The sequence below is a fragment of the Dermacentor silvarum genome, chromosome 5 (genome assembly GCF_013339745.2).
Source record: "Dermacentor silvarum isolate Dsil-2018 chromosome 5, BIME_Dsil_1.4, whole genome shotgun sequence".
Classification (NCBI taxonomy): domain Eukaryota; kingdom Metazoa; phylum Arthropoda; class Arachnida; order Ixodida; family Ixodidae; genus Dermacentor; species Dermacentor silvarum.
This window is the reverse complement of record NC_051158.1, coordinates 7,056,255-7,076,827: the sequence shown is the minus strand read 5'-3', so window position 1 is coordinate 7,076,827 and position 20,573 is coordinate 7,056,255. Positions and strand designations below refer to the sequence as shown.

The following is a 20,573-nucleotide window of genomic DNA, read 5'->3' as shown; positions in this document are numbered from 1 at the left end:
TCATATTTTTGCTTTAACGTTGTCTTCCATACTGTACTTCTGGTTTCACTTGTTGGAATTGTCATAAAGAAGACTTTAATTGTGCTTTTTATTACATTTTATTCGTTTGTACACACGTCTTTCCTGCATGTATCAAAAGACACTTTCTTGTTTCGATAGTTTGCCCAATGGCAGAAATTATGACAAATTCAGGCTGGCTGGTTTCGGCAATATAATAAGTATGGCTCTGTGGTTGGGGATTCATGACTCAAAGCGCCAGGTGTGTTTAGTGTCGCGCGACTTGGTCAATATTTGAAGCTATCGACACCAGCACTTGTTGAAGCCTTCCTCACCTGGTAGAAACCCACAAGTAACCTCCACGACTTGTGATCCGTCGGCGTGTCGCTGACGGCACGCCGGAATAAACGACTCCGAGTAATTATGGTCCCCAAAAGGCACACTATACACATCCGTCACTGTTAAACCATACATTCTTATGGAATGTGCAGCAAATTATTGTTTGCCCACATGTCAAGCTTATTGCATAATACTTCGAATATGTCTGCATTCGTCTTTATTTTCTTTTAACTGTTCTTGGCCATTATACTGTCTGCACATATGAGTGACAACGCAGACCGAGAGAGAGAGAAGTCATAAGGGAAAGGCAGGGAGGTTAACCTGGAAGAGCCCGGTAGGCTCGCCTGTCCTGGGGAAGGGGGAAAGGGGATTGAAAGAGAAGGAAGAGAGAAAACGAAGACAATGTTTCTTGCAGAGAAACCGACCTTTATCCTGCCTTTACCCAGGCTCTTTACTCAGCCTGATGTCCATGTTGAGTAAAATTGATTCTGATTCTGACGTTGGGCTGTTTCATTAAGTTTGCTAAACGTTACGTGTCTTCAAAGCGGTGTTTTGGTGCTGATGAAGACGACGACGGCACCAATGACACTAGAAGTTCAACGACTCCTCCTGCTTGTTTCTTTTTTTGACAGCGGAGTTGTTTAAGCCGACCGTGAGTCCGTGGAGCGTGTACAAAACCTCGCAGAACGATGACGTCACTGCGCGTTACCTAGCAACTACCTCGTGGAGCGGCGTGTGCTTCGCCTCCTCTCTGTGTCGTGCACATGTTGCCTTGACATGGGACGTTAAGGACAGGGAAGGAGAGCATGCGCGTGGTGCGCGCTATGCACGGGAGAGAGAAAGAGAAAATAAGAGCGAGAGAGAGAGAGAAATTGTAGCAGCACCAACGAGGGAACTCGCAGAGCTGCTGCCGACGCCGTTTGCGTTTCCCCATTTCCCCGTGTTCACGCCGAACGCGCGCAGTGTCCGTGACTGTATACGGCAGGCGCCTCGGGCGGCGGCTCGGCAGGTTTCGACCACCACGCCCCGGCAAGTGTGGAGGCGCAGCTTGGCCGTGACGTCACCGGCGATATAAAGCTCGGAGCCGCCGCGATGGTGGCAGAACTCTCGTTGACTCTGTGGCGAGTACATGTCGCCTTGACATGGGGCAACAAAAGAAGAACCGGACACCTGAAGCCGCTCATCTTGAAGCGCGTCACGTGGCCAAGCGAGAATCTGCGCGTCGGCGGCGAGCCGATTCGGAAGACCGTGTCTGGCGGCACTTAGCATTTCCTACCAAAACTTAGCCATATGCCCAGTAAAACCTGGAAGAAGCTAAGTCGATCACCAGCTCCGCTGTTTACTCCAGCTTTGCACCACTAGTGCAACCTGCCCACGTTTTTTTTTTCGATAGCTATCCTAGTTTTCAGAATAAACCTTGGCCAATCCCCCCTCGGAGGTACGTGTTATTAATGCGTAAGTATTCTTTGGCGAGTACCCAAGCAAAATCTTTGTATCCCGTGACGCCGTATATCGGCAAAATGAATGCTTGTTTGCTCAAGCTAACGCACGTATAATAATGCAATAGGCGATGATTGGTAGCGCCAGTAAAGAAAAAAGACAAGAATACTTCTGACCTTAAAAAATCTTAAAGAAGAAGAAGAAACGGCGGTTGCTGCACGCGCTTGAGACTAGCGCTTTCGCTGCCATCTACTTCGCTGCCGAGAAGAACGTAGACACGCGTAGGCATTTCCTACGTGTCCTAACGCAAACTCTAGCCGGTCTCCGAGAGATATGACTACCACGGACCCGTACAGCGAGGTTCTCACGATGGTCGTAATCCTGTTGGCCGCCATTGTGCTGTTCGTGGTGATCTGGGTGCTGATGCGCAAGTACTGCCCGGCACCTTCCGGCCAGAAGGCGTCCGTAGACGGCGAGGCCCCGAGCGGGGTCGCTCAGGTCCCGCATCTGCAGCAGCCGACCAGGACGGGAGACGCCGCGCCGATTACGCAGCCACAGTTCCTCTCGGATCATAAGACGACCGAGCCGACGGCTGAGGTGACGTCCGACAAGCCTCGCAGCGGCGGATCATCCGTCGAGCCGCTGGCGGACGGCGCCATGTCTCCCGGACGCCGCTTTACGAATGCCGCCCGCAGGGCTTCAGTGGCCGTGAGTCGAGCCGTCAGAGAGCAGACGGCCAACATGCTGGAGGCCCTGTCCTCTGGTCCAGAAGGGGTTCAGGTAAGGGCTACCCCGACAGTCTTCTTATTTTTTTTTTTTTTGCGAAGGTGTCCAGGAATGCGTTGAATCGGGAGTCACGACTTTGACCGTGTTCGGACAGCCTTATGTTCCGGATGCGTATGTACGTACTGTCGTGATCCGGTTTTGGGTTCGTGGTACGGACACAGGCTGCTTGCCAGAGGGTCGCTTTCCTACGCCGCTTGGGCGCCTAAGAACGTGGTAGCTAGCCTGAGCTATACTGGGCCGTCAAACTACGCGATAAGTGGACCCACGCCATCGTCCGTCTCTATTACCGAGAGCTGCTTGTTGGTGAGGAGATGGGGTCGGGAGCTTGAGGAAAACGAGTACACTTATTTTATATATTTATAACTTGCCACTGGCTCTATGGATACGGGGGTACACTCCATATCGGAGCACATTACGTGTCTGATCGCAATACATGTCTGAGCACACCTAATGTACGAACATACTGCAGACACGTCCGAGATTTGGGGCGCTATAACGTAAAATGATTCCAAACTGTTTTGATTCCAAACTCCTGACGCCAAATTCATGTAACCACCGACGCAAGCATCGGACAGTGACCCGCAGCGTTGTCTGAACAACCCAATCAAACACTCTCCTCGTTCACCTTTGCTCGCGTTCAAAACCAATAACGTTGTCTACACTCAGCGGTTTTTCTTATCTAATTGGCTGACAAGAGGCGAGGAGCACGCTCTAGTGGAGAGGGTTTCGATGGGGCCGAGCCAGCACAGTGCAAATAGATAACCGCATGAAGAGGGTGGTGCCGGCTTCTCCGATTGGTCCGCTTCGCCTTACTTAGCTTGCGGTGGCTGGTCGAAAATCGCGGCGGCGTGCAACGGAGTGATAAGAATGCCGCTACAACGGAACCTCAGCAAGTAACAGTTGGCAGAGCGATGTCTTATGCATGCCACAAGGGCTCGATAACCTTTTACTGCCACGCAAAAAGGTTTATCATGCGCAAATAAATACATGCTCATGGTCAGGTGCGAGTATAGCGAGGGCCTGAGCGATCAGCGGGCAGCCATCTTCTATTCCTTTCGGAACGGGGCAGTCTGTGGCTATTCAGGAAAAAAAAATTCAGTTTTGTTCGGCATATTAATGCATTTGTTTTCGCGTACCGATCACTTTCACGTGGTGAGTTTTCGCAGTTTTGTGAGGTCGCGTGACAGACAGGCGAAGTGGGCGTAGCCAGAAAACATTGGACCAACAAGCAGAGGGCTCGAAAAAAAGGCGTCGAATCAGGAATGATTACTTTTCTTTTGCGCGGTTTAATCATGCATAATCAGTGTGTACACGTTATATCAGATGGGGATCGCTATCGCGGTTTTCGTGGCATCGCGTGACAGACAGACGAAGTTGGGAGGGGCCCGAAAATGTTTTGACCAATCGTGGAGGTTGATTGCAGAAATTGGAATAAAAACAGTTTGGAATCATTTTACGCTATAGCGCCCTTGGTCGTTAAGGCATCGTTTTCCCTAGGTCACTAGAGGAGGGAATTCCATTACTCTGTCTCGACCAATCAGAAGGGTCGAAGTGTTCGCGGCATTTCTCCCATGATGTCGCACCAACTTGATGAACTCCGCCTCTGACGTTGCGCGATTGTCCCCGCATGCGACACAACCACGACGCAATTAGGAATCTGAAGTCGATGGTGTTGCCACGGATGTCGTCGACGTTGGCCCCTTGCATCAATCAGCGTGATTTCCATGACGACGAGCTTTTAGCGAGTCGAGAAGCCTAGCCTAGACTGTCATTACCGCTTCCACAGAATGCAGTGATTGCGGTGGCCAGAAAGGGGGCATTCTTATTTTGCCTGTCAATAATCGGCGCCGGGCCCCGTTATCGTCTGGGCGGGCGCTGGTGAAGGCAGGTTGTGAAGGGATGCTTCAAAGAATGCCCATTGCCGCTTTCAAGGGTAGCAACGCAACACACACACACGTGCGCGCGCGCACATTTACATAAAAAATATGGAGTTTTACGTTCCAAAACAACGATCTGATTATGAGGCACGCCGTAGTAGGGGACACCGAGAATTAGGACCACCAGGGGTTCTGTAACGTGCACCTAAATCTAAGTACACGGGTGTTTACGCATTTTGCCCCCATCGATATGCACGCCCATTTTGTAAATATATTTACAAAATATCTACAGTGAGCTGTAGCACTGCCAAGATGGCGGAAAGACAATCTCTTCAATCGTCGTCTTCTTCACCCAAATGGTTAACGTCATCTTTGTCCAATTGCGCGCAGTCTCGTAACAATATACATGTGCGCATTGCCACGTAGGTGACGGTGAGCTGCCTGGCACGCAAGCAGAAAGAAAGAGACACTGCGTCGCCGGTAAACTTAAAGAGAGTTTATTGGGCGAACTTGGGGGTGCCCTAAAGCAAGAAAACAACTCGCTAACGGCGAAAGCAGCAAGCGCGCCTACGGCGTTCGTCGGACTGAGTCAGCGCAAGCGGTGGTCTCGTATTTCTACACTTCGCGTCCATGCATGGTCGAAACGCGTCAAGCGACGCCGCCCGCGTTGCAGCGACGCGAGCTGCGTTTGCTTCCTGTCGAATTCTATTCTGTGTCATTACTCACACAGACACAGGCCGTCGAGGATCACAAGAAACCCGAAACCGAGGAGCCGCCGCCCTACAAGCCTCGCAGCGGCACGGCGTCCCCCGAGATGGCGGAAGAAGGCGCCGCGTCGCCCGGGCGCCGCTTCGCGAACGCCGCCCGCAGGGCTTCGGTAGCCGTGAGTCGCGCCGTCAAGCTTCAGACGACCACTATCCTCGAGTCCCTGTCCACCGGTGGTGAAGCAGTCCCGGTTAGTATCCTACCAATTCGTTTTACAGCGTAGCTGCTTATGGCCAGGGTTCCGCGCATTTTTCGTGTCCGTCAACAAAAACTATCATCATCAGCAATCAGCTTCCACAGCTGGCTCCATTGCCGCTCATCATTCCAGCGGAGAATTTCACTTCTCATCTGTCGTCGTAATGGGGAGGCCCCGTTAATTTTTTATTTTATTTACGGAGGTATGAGCCATTGATCTTACCTGACGGACACGTTTAATACCAGAGGTGATATGAGAATGTGTGTGCGTACCTATCGTCACGATCGCCACCGACCGGGACAATAAATATGTTCGTACCTTTGCTCAAAATGCTGTGTCATCTCTGTGCCGTGTGCTAAACAGCTTCGCTGGTCATCCAACTTCACAGAATGCAATCGCTCATGATTTATTAAACCCCCTTGGGTCCTATACGGACCGTGGGGACCTAGGGCGCTTGTGCTGAACACAGAGTTGTCACTTCACCTTTCTCATTCATAGCTCAGCATCGTTTACCCAAGCGTTGCGCGAACCAGGTATAATTATACTGATTACTATTTGCAAGTTATATACAGGGTGTCCCAGCTATCACGCAGCAAGATAAAATGTGTTTTTCCGAGTGCGAAAGGAGCCCGCGAATACACGCAGAATTGCCGCGCGACTGGTCCCTCAAGGCACTTTGCGTATATTCGCGGGCTTCTTTCACGCTCGAAAAAACACTTTTATGTAGTACGTATTGAGCAACAAAAAGCTGTATCGGGAGTTTTTCATGTTGCTCTACAATTTTCTCATTGACACTTTGACAATTAGGACAGTACTTTTCGTGTTAGATAATTAATTACAGTTAGCTAATTAAATCTCAGTAACGAAAAAAATTAATCGCGGCTACTACAGTGTACCGAAAACAATACGCACTAGGTTTAATTGCTTCGCGTAACGCTGTTCTTCTTTTTTAAAATCGTGCTGCGTGATAGCTGGGACACCCTGTATAGAACGCAATTGCAGCGCTGACCAGTTCAGCCGACAGCGCGACTCCCATGGGCAGCACGCAATACGCATGTAAACTATAGCGTTATCCCTGGCGGCAGAAGCGCCGTCCCACGGCTCGTCTAAATATCGATGTTAGGGGAGAGTAATAAGGCTTGAGGAGCGCGACATGGCACAACGCATCCTGGGAGCGACTGGGATGATTTCGTACGTAATTGGAGCCCGGGCAAGTGGGGCAGCAGTCGGTGTGTGGGCCTGTTCTACCGAGATAATGTGTCCCGCATGCGTTGATAGATTAACAGACAGATTCTAGTCTAGCTGGATAGAACAAAGGCTTAGTCGGGAGTCGCCGGCAAACGCTTTGAGCATATGCGGCGGAGCACCTGGAAAGGGCTTCTATAGCAGTGAGGAGAAGTGCACTACAGTACAATGATGGCGAATGATTGCGTAATACTTGGTAGGTTGCGGCAGCCGAGCAAGTGAACACGGAAGTGGGGCCATGGCGTGTTGGGGAACATGTCCGCAAAGCAGCCTGGGCTCGTGCCCTCGCTCCTCCACAAACAGTGCTTATGCGACGGCGTGCAGAGCGCATAACAATCCCTGTCGGCAGCGCCATACATGCAAACTAAGGTGAACGATTCATCCAAGTGACAAACCATTTATGCGGTTTCATGACTAGTCTTTCCCCTGGTTGCACAGTATACATTTTATGCTATCATCTCTCCCTCTAATTTCCTTGTATACAGGGGGGTCGGGTGTCCTTTCATTTGCCCTAATATTTAAATGAATTAACAAACACTTACTATTGCATCAAGCGGGGCCAACCTGTTGATGCATCCGACGTGCTTAAAAGGAACGCTGCGCCGAAGCTTCGTCAGTCGCCGAAATGCCGCGTGCCGAGTAGCGTTGCCTGCGAGATAGAAATGATGCGATGATCTCCGAGGACACGCAAAAGCAAGGTTAAATTAAAAAAAGCACTATTACTAGAGGGGACTCTTGTCTTTGTACGCGAACTGCAAGCATGGTGGTTCAGCTCTCATTGGGGATTTTTCACAATGCCTGGATTTGCTTAAACGTTGTTCTCTTGGCTTAGAACAGCTTTGTTAATTTACAAATTGATCATTTTCAACTATACGTATTGTTATAATTGCAACAATTTGCAGTGATTACACTTGCGCGCTGAGACTAATTGTCTTGCTGTGTTCAGAAAACCATGCGTACCTGGAAATTCACGAATATGTGGTACGCAACAAACCCTTGTACTAACCAATACTGCATTGTAGCTGAAGGGTAGCAGAATCATAGTTCTCTTTAGTAAGTATTACAGGAAAATCTGCGGTTCAGTCGTTCGAGGAACTCGTAACCGGTAGATCGTCATCTCTCGCAGAGCGCATTGCGAGCGGACGCTGTTGAGGCCGCTGCAAGTTCAAGGGTCAAGAAGTGGATAGAATCAGGTCAGACGCACAGTTGACGGGTGACCTTGGACCGAGGAAGAAGGTGATGGGGATGTCGGTGCATAGAGAGCGAACCACGAGGTCACACTATTGCATTGCGGAGTCACCCAGGAGAAACACAGCAACCTGCGAGTTTCTTGTTCTGTTATTTTTTTTTTTTGGCCACAAGTATAACTCATTTGCTTTCTTGCCTTTTCACCAAATGCTACTATTCCGTAGTTATCAGCGTACCTTGTACTGTATGCAGCACCGTTTAGATCAGTTCAATTATCTCGCAGGCGCGGGCCTTTGTGGATCGCAAAACAAGTCCAACCAGGGAGCCGCAGCCAGACAGGCTTCGCATCGCCGGGGAGTCCATTAACGACTCACCAGAGGGCGCCCACTCGCCTGGTCTTCGTTTCGCGAACGAGGCCCGCAAGCCTTCGGCGCAGGCCTTCGCGGATCACAAAACATCTCAAGCCGAGGGGCCGCAGCCCGACAGGGTTCGCTTCGGCGGGGAGTCCGCTAACGACTCGCCAGAGGGCGCCCATTCTCCTGGTCGACGCCTCACGAATGCGGCCCGCAAGCCTTCGATGGGCGTGAGCTGGGCCGCCAAACAACAGACAACCAATATGTTGGAGGCCCTGTCAACCGGTTCCGAAGCGGCTAATGTGAGGGTTACCGGCTTTTCCGTATTTTGCGGTGCCGAAAGTGTCTCCGAATACGCCGAATGCGAGTCCGGGACGATGTTTTGTTGAAACAGTCACTTCTGACGGGCTTACGCAGATTGATACAGTTAAGACAGACACAGACGGATTGACGGTCGGTCGAATTCTGTCTGGTCTTGTCTGTCTGGTCTGGTCGGGCCTGGTCTGGTCTGGTCTGGTCTGGCCTGCCTGTCTGTCAATCTGTGTCAGTCAGTCTGTCTGTTTGTCAGTCTGTGTCCATCCGTCCGTCTCTGTGTATTTGTATATGTTTGCGTAAACTAAGTATATCTGGCTGTTAAAAGGAAGACGTGCAAAAGCAAGATTTAGCCTTATTACGCACCTTGGAGGCACATATGACAAACAGGAGGCTTTGGACAAAAGTCTTCAATGTGCAACGCAAATGCTATAACTTGCGCAGTGCAGTAAAGCTATTTGTCTGAAGCTTGCGGTGTGTCACATCTGCCTCCAAGATATGTAATCACGCTGAATTTTGCTTCAGCACATCTTCCTTTTCATAACAAGATATAAATGATATTCACACTGATTTATTTCATATTATATGAAGTCTCTCGCCTGATAAGCCCCTATAGTTAACGCAAAAGCAAACAAGAAATCCGGAAAAAGACGTAAGTGCACGCACCAATGTTTTCGAGACAAAGGCCGTCATTCGTCGAATGTGTGCTAGATGGCAGCACCATGCGTCGCCACAACTTCGCCACGGTGATAACAGCTGCGTTCTCACTAGCGCATGTTCGTCAACGTGCACCCGAATTGGCCACTCAAGATCAAGGGAACGTACGGTCTGAGTCAAAAGTTTACGGACAGAGGGACCTGAGAAAAAATTTTGTTTTCGCGCAATTTGTGGCCATACCGAGTAAAACCATGTGATACAACGTAGTAAACGAGACGAAAGGGGGAAACTGAGGAGCCGGATTTTGTTTAGTCCCAGCCACTTGAAGTCAACAGCTGGTAAAGGAAAGCATAGTAACAAATGTTTAATGTTTTAATTGATTGAATCGATAATGTCATTGGAAATGAAAGTGCACAAAAGAAACATAATGGCGCCGGTGGGATCCAAACCCACATCCTTCGAACACTTCGTGGTTCGTACGTACTACTACACCCTGGAAATCTCTATACCAGGTATGCCGAAGCTGCGGCAATATTCAGCGTTTTTTTAGGTCTTGTGGACGTTGAAGTTTTGACGCTAACTGTACGTCAGTGGCACCATTTGTTAGGAAAACCTGAAGTTCGCGTTGTAAGTTTTGTCGGGTGCAGTTTTATTCGAAGGGTGGGAAACGCTAGAACAGTGAAATCTCGGAATCGATCACAAATATTTGAGAAAAACGACCTTCAAATACCGAATCGAGTACCGGATATTTTCCCATGTCTAAGCAAAATGAAGCGTAAAAATATGCCTGGAGTCTATTTAGTAAAAAAAAAAGAAAAGAAAACGAAATGCTTATTTGTATAACCTGATACACGCATGTAATGTCGCTCTTAACTAACGTCCGGTGAATTGAGTTTGCAAATGACAACTGTTCTTCGTTATCTTTGCAACACTGCATTAAAGCAATAGAACAAGGGATCTGCGCCTCTCCAGATGCGCGTAAAACGTTGTGTTCGTTGAGTGAAATTGGGGTGATACTTGAGCACCCCGCACTATATTAAAGCCATGCAGACATAGTTATATTGGAACAGAATGCGCTTTGCCTAAACAGAGACAGTAAATTCGTAGTCCGCCAGGAAGCGAGGTATTCCTAATGAACCTGTGGAAGTTATTCAGCGCAGGCTATCTACTCAGAAACAGGTGCTTCTGCTAAGTAACGAAGAAACCGCGGCTCTCCTGCAGCTGATACATACCTCACCATTGGCACTGATCTGCCACCATTTGTCACTGATCTGTCACCAACTCTCGCCATTTGCACTGATCTGTCACCATTTGTCACTGGTCTATCGCCAACTGTCACCATTTGCACTGATCTGTCACCATTTGTCACTGATCTGTAACCAACTGTCACCATTCGCACTGATCTGTCACCATTCGCACTGATCTGTCACCATTTGTCACTGATCTGTCACCATTTGTAATTTATCTGTCCTGCCACCAACTGTCACCATATGCACTGATCTTTCTCCACTGAGGCACCAATAAGTTTTTGAAAAAAGATAGGCGTGCAGACACAGAGACAAGATAGGGGCAATGGAAAACGCAAACGCCGTTTCCCTCTCCTTGTGTCCGTGTCTGTGCGACTAACTTTTTTCTAACCTGAATCCCTACAAACTAACTCTCTGTCGGTCTAAACGAACAAGTGCTTTCATTCCTTCTAGTCGAACAAAAACAAATATTCCACAACTTCCGAACAGTGAAACCTACACTCAAATACAGCTAGATTAGCGAGCGCTATTGGATTAGTATTCTATCATTTCGTATATTTACCACAAGAGGAAGAGAATAGACGTAGTTACGAGGGGATTTAGTTTTGCAAGAGGATGCCGGGAATTACTCCGCCGAACTTCTTATAACGTGTAGGGGTGGATAACGGGCACATGGATAAGTAGTTCGTCAAAACATACAGATGTATTAGAACTCGACCAAGCTCATTGTGTATCTAATGAGGTTATCAACGGAATTACCCATTAGATGACCTTTAGCTTTACTTGCTAACACTTCACTACTCCTTCAATATATCGGTGCCCTTAAAAATGAAAAAAAAAAGACTTCATTAGGAGCTGAGACAGCTTTCTCGCGAAAGTCACTGCGCGAAGATCAATTCCCCCACGGAAGCCCGTGGAGATACTTTATAAGTTCTCCATACTCCTAGCTAATAAGCCGTCTTTTCTCACACGTGAATACCCTCCAGTTTTCTTGCCTCTTATCGAATTATCATCTACGGTAATTAACGCACCTTCAAAGGTGAGCTGCGTTGTTTAAATGAGTTCTCGTTATCTCAACAGACACAGGCCCTCAACGAACGCAAGACAATCGAAAAAAGCGAGGAACCGCCGTATGACAAGGATCGGCGCGGTACTGGGACCGCTGACCACCCGGCAGAAGGCACTTTGTCCCCTGGACGCCGCTTCGTGAACGCCGCCCGCAGGGCCTCGGTGGCCGTGAGCCAAGCCGTCAGGGCGCAGACGACCAGCATCCTCGAGTCGCTGTCCACCGGGGTCGATATGGTCCAGGTTAGGCCTATGCCTATGGACCTTGATTTTTGTCAGATGGTCTCTGAATGTGTTGAATACCGAGTTGTTACTTCACCTTTCTCATTGATATACCCCGGATGCGTTAGATAGATCGATTCAATTTGATTACGCAGGCACATAAATTATATTACATAGAAAGTCTGATAGATATTGTTACGTGGTCGTGACAGGGTTACTGCGTTCGCCAGTCGACTTATGTCACCGTCAGAGCGATCCATTACCGAGAGTGAGTGTCTGGCTCTTGTCTGTCCGGTTGCGAAATTCCGTCCCAACTGTATGGCCGGTCCTTTTGTATTGTTACTGACCATCACGCATTCTGTTGGTGTCTGTCCTTAAAAGACCCATCTTGGACGATCGGTTTTGCAGCTGCAGGGGTAGTCCTATTCAGTGGATCGTCCGTAGTGTACTGTTCACCCATATCTTGTGGAAAAGTACGTATATATCGGCCAAGCGGGATGGTGTGTGAACACAAGACTTATGGAACACAAAAGGTCACTGAGGGGTAAAATTCATTCCCACATTAAATGGCATTGAACACAGCATGGGTGCCTCAACGCTTTACGATGACACTACAATTCTTCCGCACCATAAGAATCAGCTGACTAGGGAATTAGTGGAAACCTTTCACATTTACAAGAGCAAAGAGGGTTGTATAAGCCAACCATCTGTTCTTCTGAGCCATAGTGTGGTCGCCTTTTTGTAAGGCCACTTGAATAAATTTGTAAATATAGATGTGCTAGTAGTACAACGATTAATATATAGGATTGCACAGTGTGTTAGATCCGTTGCCTGTCTTAGACACCCGAGTGTGCGCGGGTATGTGTTTTTGAAGGTGCTGTTAATCGTGCCTTGCACATCTTTGACGTCGTAGGCTGCGCGGTATAAAGTTGAAGTGTTCGTTCTAAAATAATTAGTTGCGAGTGCAGCGATTGTCGTGTATTCTTATGTCTTTCCACTTTGTCCTGGTCAGTGTGCTGCTTCACCAATACGGTATGAGGATGTATATGTCTTTACACATAGCCACTTTATGACATACGCAGATTGATGCCTGAAGTCGCAGTGCAAGTTGCCCATATGGACCTTTTTACAACAACATAGCCATGGGCGCCGCCATATTAGCTCTCGTGACCGCGCCCACCATTGAGCGCCTTCTGATTGGCGCTTGCTAGCTTGTTTACAATGGTCACCGCGGCCCCAAGCATGGCTCAGACAGCAGCTATTTCGGCCACCACTGCGACCATTGAGATGGCGTAAGATTTTGGCCAAAGATTGCAGAGGCAGCTTAAGTATTCCTGTCATTTATCCATTCTGTCAGCGCTTCAATCTCGATGGTGCGCAAGCTAACCGGCTGAAACACCGAATGTAGCAGCCTGATGTTTGCTTGTACTCTCTGTATTCTAGTCTATGCGGTGGTATACTTGTAGGGCTGTTACGGCTGTGTGCCTGTTGTCTTCGTTAACTGTATTTATGATATCTTCGTTCAGGAATAAGCGTGTGTGCGCGCTCAGTAGATGCCTGTTTGCGACCGGCTCCGACCACGCCTTCCTTCTGCTCTTCCACATTTTATATGAATGTTACAAAGTGATTACCGGGCTCTCGGCGTAACGTTGATGTAGTGGCGGGTGGCGACTGATGCCTGCTTGCTCTCGTTTCGGAAGGCATTCAATGGCGGCGGGCCTGTAGCGCTCCCTTGTGCACGCTGCGCAAACTGCTTGCTGTGAAAGGCCTATACGCAAGAAATACTTTTTCAAGTAAGAAACAAACTTTGTTTAGAACTTGATCGTCCGTGCTCTCAGCCATCTAGCCGAACTTTCAAGGGCAATGACAAAAACCCTGTTTTTGACACAGGTGTCCAGCTTTTGTTTCAATGTGTTTTTCCCCCTTTGACACCGTCCCCCGTCGGTCGACAAGCGGGATCCAACAGAATCAAAAGGTCACGTGCACACGCTGTGATGTATTTACCGTGGATGCTTCTCCAACGTCTCACTAGGGGCGGCCGCTATGCTTCTTTCCTGTCAAACCTTATGCAAACTTAAACTTGTTAACGGATCAACACCTCCTCGGCTTTGTGCTCAAAGACTTTGGTAAGCATCAGCACAGACACACGTCGACAATCCAGAAAAACTATGTCTTTTCGTTCTTTCGGGAATTCCGAAATTGTCAGTCATAGGTTTTTTTTTTTTTTGTTTTCTAAAACCACGCATGCTGCAGCTGAACTGACGTGGCAAATCAGGCAAATCAGCCGGACGGAATTTTTTTTTCGGCGGCTGCTCCCCTTCAGCGAAAGCAATTTATTTCCGGTTCAGCTCCGGGGCGACAAACATGAGATACCGTAAATTGATTTCCACCGGATTGTGCCATAATGTACAACCTAGGTATAACGGCATGCAAAAAAGAGCATAAGTTTATTTCGCACAATTACTCGATGATGTTGCTAGACTGAATGAAACGACCCATAAAAGGTAGTCGCGTCAAGTTTCAGCCTGCGAGCAGTAACAAAAATGACATCGTAGAAGTACACCCGAGAAGCAATACATAGAAGCAATACGTCAGAAGCCCTGCATCAGTTACATTGTTCCTGTTGTACCTATTCCGCTTGGAGTTTCTTCGAGGCACAATGTGTGCTTTCATATTTAAATTTCGGAACATTTGTGGTGAAATCAAGGCCGTTTCGAAAGACGTATGGATGTTCATTTGCGGAAACGCTGTTAGGTTTTGCACCCTCCGCCGCGTTTTAGAGGGCTCAAAGAGATCATTTTAATGCTTCTTCTAGGGTTGTCTTTTGATATCAATTTCCGAGTATGTTTGTGGTACCAAGGACATTCTAGGCAGGGTAAAGCGTAACAGCTAAGGCCGATCTCTTTGCCTCTCCTTGAACAAGATATCTGCCGCAATCTCACTAAACCTTCACTGTGCCTTCCCAGGTTCCTTCGGGCGAGACTACCCCCACGCGCAAAGCCTCGGCGCCGACCGAGCAGGGAGGCGAAGCGAAGCCTACGGTGACCGTTGCTCCGGCCAAAGATGGCGGCGTCGCGGACACTGACGCCAAGGGGCACAAGTCTCCGTCGATTCCCGGTCCCCAGAGCCCGGTCAGATCGGCGTCGATTGCGGCGACGCTCACAGGCAAGCCGGGGGACGTGGCAAAGGTTGAGGCTGCCCGGGAGAAAAAGGTGAGCTATAGGCAACAGTGATCGCATTGTTTAGTTATCTACGTAACTAGTTACTGCTACCTAGCGTGTGCAGGAAAGGTGTCATTGCAGATAGGACGCATTGAAATTACTTATTTCACAACATGTCCTGTGATCGGATATCAAATTAATGTCAGAAAAAAGTGACCGACACCGAACCAAAAAATCTGTGGTTAACATGTGTTACACGTTTCGGCTTGCCTACGGAAGCCCTGTTTACAAATAATGCACGATGTTTAGGCTGTCACAATATGCCGAAACGTCTAATGCTAAGGAACCACACCTTGATGGCCAGCGTCTTTTCTTTCAAGATAAAAATCAAGTTTGATGAAAGTTACTAATCAGAAAAAAAAAAGAATGCAACAACAAACATCCATCGAAAGCAATCATGTACACTTGAGAGCCGCAAGATAAATGTTGCAGTGGAGTCACAGTCAGCTATGAAAGTCCAGAGAACATGAGATTTCAGATTGAATCTGATTAACCACGATGTCTGGGCACATTGCTTAGAATTCAATGTTTCGTAATGTAGTAACCATATAGCGCTGCACATTAATCAGATAAATTATAAGCATCATCTCTTAACAGAGCAGAGTAGTGCAGACGAAGGAGTGAAATGAATTACCTTAGCTATTTTACCGCTTCACATTTAACAGGAAGCTTAATGTTGGTGTGAATTCCTATGTATTGAAAACAAGGTCTTATTAGGTGAGTTCACAAAGAATTGGGATATCTGGGATGTGGGTATCCGGTAACCACATTTAGAAGGAAAAAAAAAAGGACAGCCCTCTTGCGCCTACAAAGCGTAATAGCGAGTCGCAAGATGCACAAAAATGTAGGTCTCAACGAGACAAGAAACGACAATTAGTCGCACAATAGGCAAGAATAGTGGTACGGGGATAACTCGCGTCAATTTAGTCAAAAAATGACAAAATTGCAATAAACCCCTGTAAAGCGTGCACCGCCGTGGACATACGCATGTTGAGGGAAAGCCCACCTAACCTTTTGGCCAGAAAAAAAAAAAAGATCAATCAAGCATCGACGCGAAAAAAAAAAAAAAAAGAAAGTAAGGTCTGCGGGATTGTGCATGAAATACAATGCTAATAAGATACCGAAGGAGTGAATAAGGAATATGGAGAAGAGCCAGAATAGAGATAAATAATCAACTTATTATTGTCGAATCATTTAAACCACCACGTACCTCGCAACCTTGCCTCCTTTAACATCGACACTTGGTTGAGGCTTTATTATTTTAATAAAATAGGCGTGAAACACAGGAATGCTCTCGCTGTACCACCACGGCCCATTCTTGAATGAAAAATGTTTTATCTGATGAAAAAGTCTAAATTCTACTGAATATGGTAATTGGAAGTGTTTTAGCGTCAAGTTTGCCAGTATGAACACTGCGCATACTAGGTAACGTTCAAAAAATCTTCAACCAGAATGTTTACAGCTCCGTCTTCACTAAACATGGAGATCAGGACTTCGCAAACTATGCTTGAACATCCTGAAAAAGACAATTATGTTGTATTTTTGCAACTTACGCCAAATCTTTACATTCATTACGTGAGTGTTGCAGCTTCCGTATCCCCAAATTACTGGTATAACTGGGAGTGGCGTGTATTATATCAGTTTTGTTAGCCATTTTTGTTTTGAGTTACATGCGTTTCATTTAGGAGCGCCAGAGAGAGAGAGAGAGAGAGAGAGAGCTCAATTACACCGATTATATCACGCCAAGTTTTGACTTGGTGACCCATAAAACTTGGCAAATACGGCACATATGCAGCAAAAACAGAACACACAGTTACATAACACGTATAACATATGTTAGAAGTCAAAACATACAAATATGATGCCTGGATTTACACCTTCCCCGAAACCACTACTAGGTCGCGCCGTTGTCGTCAGTCTAGCTGTGGCTACCAATACGCTACCACGGTGGCGATGTAAAACACAGCATTTTGAACTTATCATAGCATCGCTTTTAAAATCAAGGAACTTCATACACGGGAATATTATGCGGTTTTCATCACACGTTTTGTCCGATCGATTCAAACATGAATGAGAAGAGGAGGAACCAAAGGGCTAAATTTTTTTTAATCAGAACTATGTAAAAAGGCAACAGACAATGAAGCCATGGACAGCATAGACATTGGCTGTGGTTGAAATTGAGATGTAGAAACTAATTAGGAAAATGGTAAATGAAACCATCATTGCTGCATTTAAAAGAAAAAGCTAAATGTAGGGACTGCTGATAGCGAATTTGGGATTTAGACCACCAATATTTTAATAAAAGTTTCTGAAAATGGAAATAATCAAAGAACAAGTCTGTCAAGTTTACAACTGCGAAACTCAGCAATGAAAAATGATATCACAATTCTGTAAAATGTATCGAATAGTGCATTTAAAGAGGACAAATTGATGTATTACACGTAACTTTCAAGCTTGCCACTAAAATACGAGTAAGACTTTTACAGCACTGTTGTAAACAATGTAATAACTTCACGTGAAGTATAAATTGATATGCCAGATTTGTCCACTTTGGATGCTGTAAAGGATGCAGTTGACAGATCTGTGATATCTCTTCTTGGTGCAGAACTACGAATTTGAAAACTTCGTGTTTATGTTTTTTTAACTTGACAATATTTAAAAATTTCACGCCCTAAATTAAAATTCTGCTACAGCCACTAGAATTAAACTTTTTCTCTTAAACCCATCAATTTCCATTGAAGTCGGCTCAGTGGTTATCGCAGAAAAGCGTTTCTGCGTTTTATATGTACTTCAGTAGGTGGCATCGGAAAGCTTCCTCTTAAAATATTTTGATAAATCGGTTAAACGGATTAACCCATACTCGCGTATAGCGAACTTCAATTTTGGAATGCGTTCGTTGCATACAGATTTGTTGTCTTCAGCGAATAAAAGAAACAAAGAAACATTGCAATGTTTTCAATACAAAACAACGGAGAAGGCAGTAATTTTTTCCCTGTGCCTTAAAAATTTTCTCAGGATCACTAGAAAGAACACTTCAATAGGATTGCGCATCGATATGCTTACGCATGGCTTCTGATACGTTTCCGGCACGCTTACGAGCATGACAAAAAAAAAAAAAAAATCCGCCTCCATTCCACTCTGTGAAAGTTAATGCACAGCGAAGCTGTTGCCGGAAGTGCGTACGTCACGCGGCCGCACGTGTGCGGAAGTGCAGCATACATGCTCATTCCTCTAGGCCATCCGCGAAGCGCAAGTGCCTTATTGAACTAATGCAATCGTTGAAAAGTAAATTGCTTCAGATAATTCGTAAAGTACGACTTACACACAAGCTGCAGATGTGATAGCTTGGGATTCTGATTCGAATATACGGGAATAACGGCATCGTAACGGGGCGATATTGCCCGATGACGTAGTCAGACGACGAAGTCACGTCAAACGTGACGTCACGCGATGACGTCTTCGTCGAGTGACGATGCCACCTGATGACGTCACGCGATGCCTCTTGGAGAAGCAACACACTGCGTGCTTCCCGCTGCTTTGCACTGTCTCCGGGATCGGCCCACATTGCTGTGTGAGCGAGGTCCGCGCTCGCGCACACGAGAAATCCCGACCCACTGGAGCTTAAAAGCTTCGCTGCAAAACTGTAAACCTCATTCCCCTGAGCGAAGAAGCCGCCGTGGTTGCTCAGTGGCTATGGTGTTGGGCTGCTGAGCACGAGGTCGCGGGATCGAGTCCCGGCCACCGCGGCCGCATTTCGATGGGGGCGAAATGCGAAAACACCTGTGTACTTAGATTTAGGTGCACGTTAAAGAACCCCAGGTGGTCCAAATTTCCGGAGTCCCCCACTACGGCATGCCTCATAATCAGAACTGGTTTTGGCACGTAAAACCCCATAATTTTTTTCCCCTGAGCGAAGCATTCACGGCAATGCAGTTGGCTTTATGGTGCCGCATGCAGACGTGCGGAATTGTATGTGCCCAAAGGTTAGTTCGTTATGAGCAGGTTACTCAATACAAGTACCGGTCAGGAAGCTTCGCGTGCTCTAGTAGAGAACAATTCGCTTTTGCCTGGTCTTATTATATTTAGGTTCGACTGCCCTGTTCGCGGAGTTTCGTGAAGTGCCGTTTCACGATTCAATTTCATCTAGTGTTTAGCAAATGACTACGCTCTCTTCTTTTCCGCCGACGCCAGCCACTGGAAGGGAAAGACGAAGCCAAGTCGAGCCAGCCACCGCGGCGGAGTGGTTCCGACGTGGCGCCACCGAGAGACTGCACAGCAGCGGCCTCTGGCGGCGGTGGAACCGAGGCCAAAAAGGGCGCGCTAACGCCGCCTGATGGCATTAACGTCGCGGCGGGCATGTCCAGCCCACGTGCCCATAGCTCGGACCACTCGCCCGCCGACGAGAGTGCGCTCCAGTCAGCCGGAGGCAGCGTCGAACATCGGCAAGCCTTCCCACCGCCATCGTAGAAAGTCCAAGAAGAAGTCTTTGGCTGGCGGCGCCGCCAGCGGCCACCTCGCGCATTCACCCGTTTTGTCCGATATCAGAAAGTCCAGCGTTAAACCGCCGAGCGCCAACCACAAAGCCTAAAAAGATGCAAGAGTTATCGGGCAACGACCCCTTATATTCGGCGCAAAGGAAGGTGACAACGCGAAAAAAGAAGAAAGAAATATCCAGATTGCTTGTGCGTGCTGTATCACGTGACCCCAACATCCAGCGTGCTTATTGCGAAAGGTTTTAAGACAAAAAGCCATATTATGCGCAGATCAGCGTAGGTAATAACGCTCACGCTTCAAGCGACTGTTGCGAGTTAACGTTGTAACCTGATTACTTAGCAATGATAGTAAATACTTTCGAGTTTCTTGTTCCCGCTGAAAGCGCATGTGTTCTTTCTGCTTGACGAACTTATTTGTTGTTTGCGGACAATTACATACCGCGCTCATAACGACGACAGAACGACGACAGATACGCAGACATGTACGGCCAGTAGGACACTGAAATCACGCTTTCTGTGCTTTTTGCTGTGATTACGATGATAGCATGCATTCTGTGCACTTTCGGGAGGCGAAAGCATCCAAGTGTCTGTAGGTATGCTTCCTTTCTTTTTTCTTTATTTTGAGTGAGTATCGTTTACGTCCCGCCGGGTCCTTTGGTGAAATTTTGCCGCGGCCGGAATTTTACCTATACTGTGACACTAGTAGTATTAGTAGTTATCTGATTGCGTGGTGATTGCCTTTACAGTATACCTGCAGTCACTGACAGGCAGGTTTTTTGCTCTCGCTAGTTGGGAAGAATAAGGCGGCGACAATACGATACGTGGTTGCGACGTCTATACGGTATGTCGTCGCAGTCTTTCTAGCGCCTCCCAGTGTGCAAACACTGCTTTTTTGAGAAAGCATGTGTTTGGAAAGTGGTAATAAACGATAGGCCCAACCACGCTACAAATTTATGTTTCGATGTCTTCGAAATTGACGTTACTACGGTCGTCTTCGTCTGTGCGGTTACGTTTTGTTACGCTAAAGGCATCGAGTTTTCATAACATTTCGCTTATTACCATATTCAAAGCTTGCCATAAAACGGGCGAGTGGTTGCTGCACCCGGAGAGATGGTTGCAGAATTAGTGAAGATGACAAGATTAAAGGCAAATAAAGGAAGATAACGTACA

The 20,573-nt window shown here is 47.3% G+C and overlaps 1 protein-coding gene across 1 annotated transcript; it reads left to right on the top strand.

The window, feature by feature from the left end:
• Window positions 1-2,109: 2,109 nt before the first annotated feature.
• Window positions 2,110-19,377, top strand: LOC119452733 (uncharacterized protein D806_0078-like). The gene is made up of 6 exons (XM_037714687.1): window positions 2,110-2,556; window positions 5,170-5,394; window positions 8,117-8,488; window positions 11,483-11,710; window positions 14,656-14,901; window positions 19,102-19,377. Exons 1-6 carry the CDS (start codon window positions 2,110-2,112, stop codon window positions 19,375-19,377), a joined length of 1,794 nt encoding a protein of 597 aa, XP_037570615.1.
• Window positions 19,378-20,573: the final 1,196 nt, after the last annotated feature.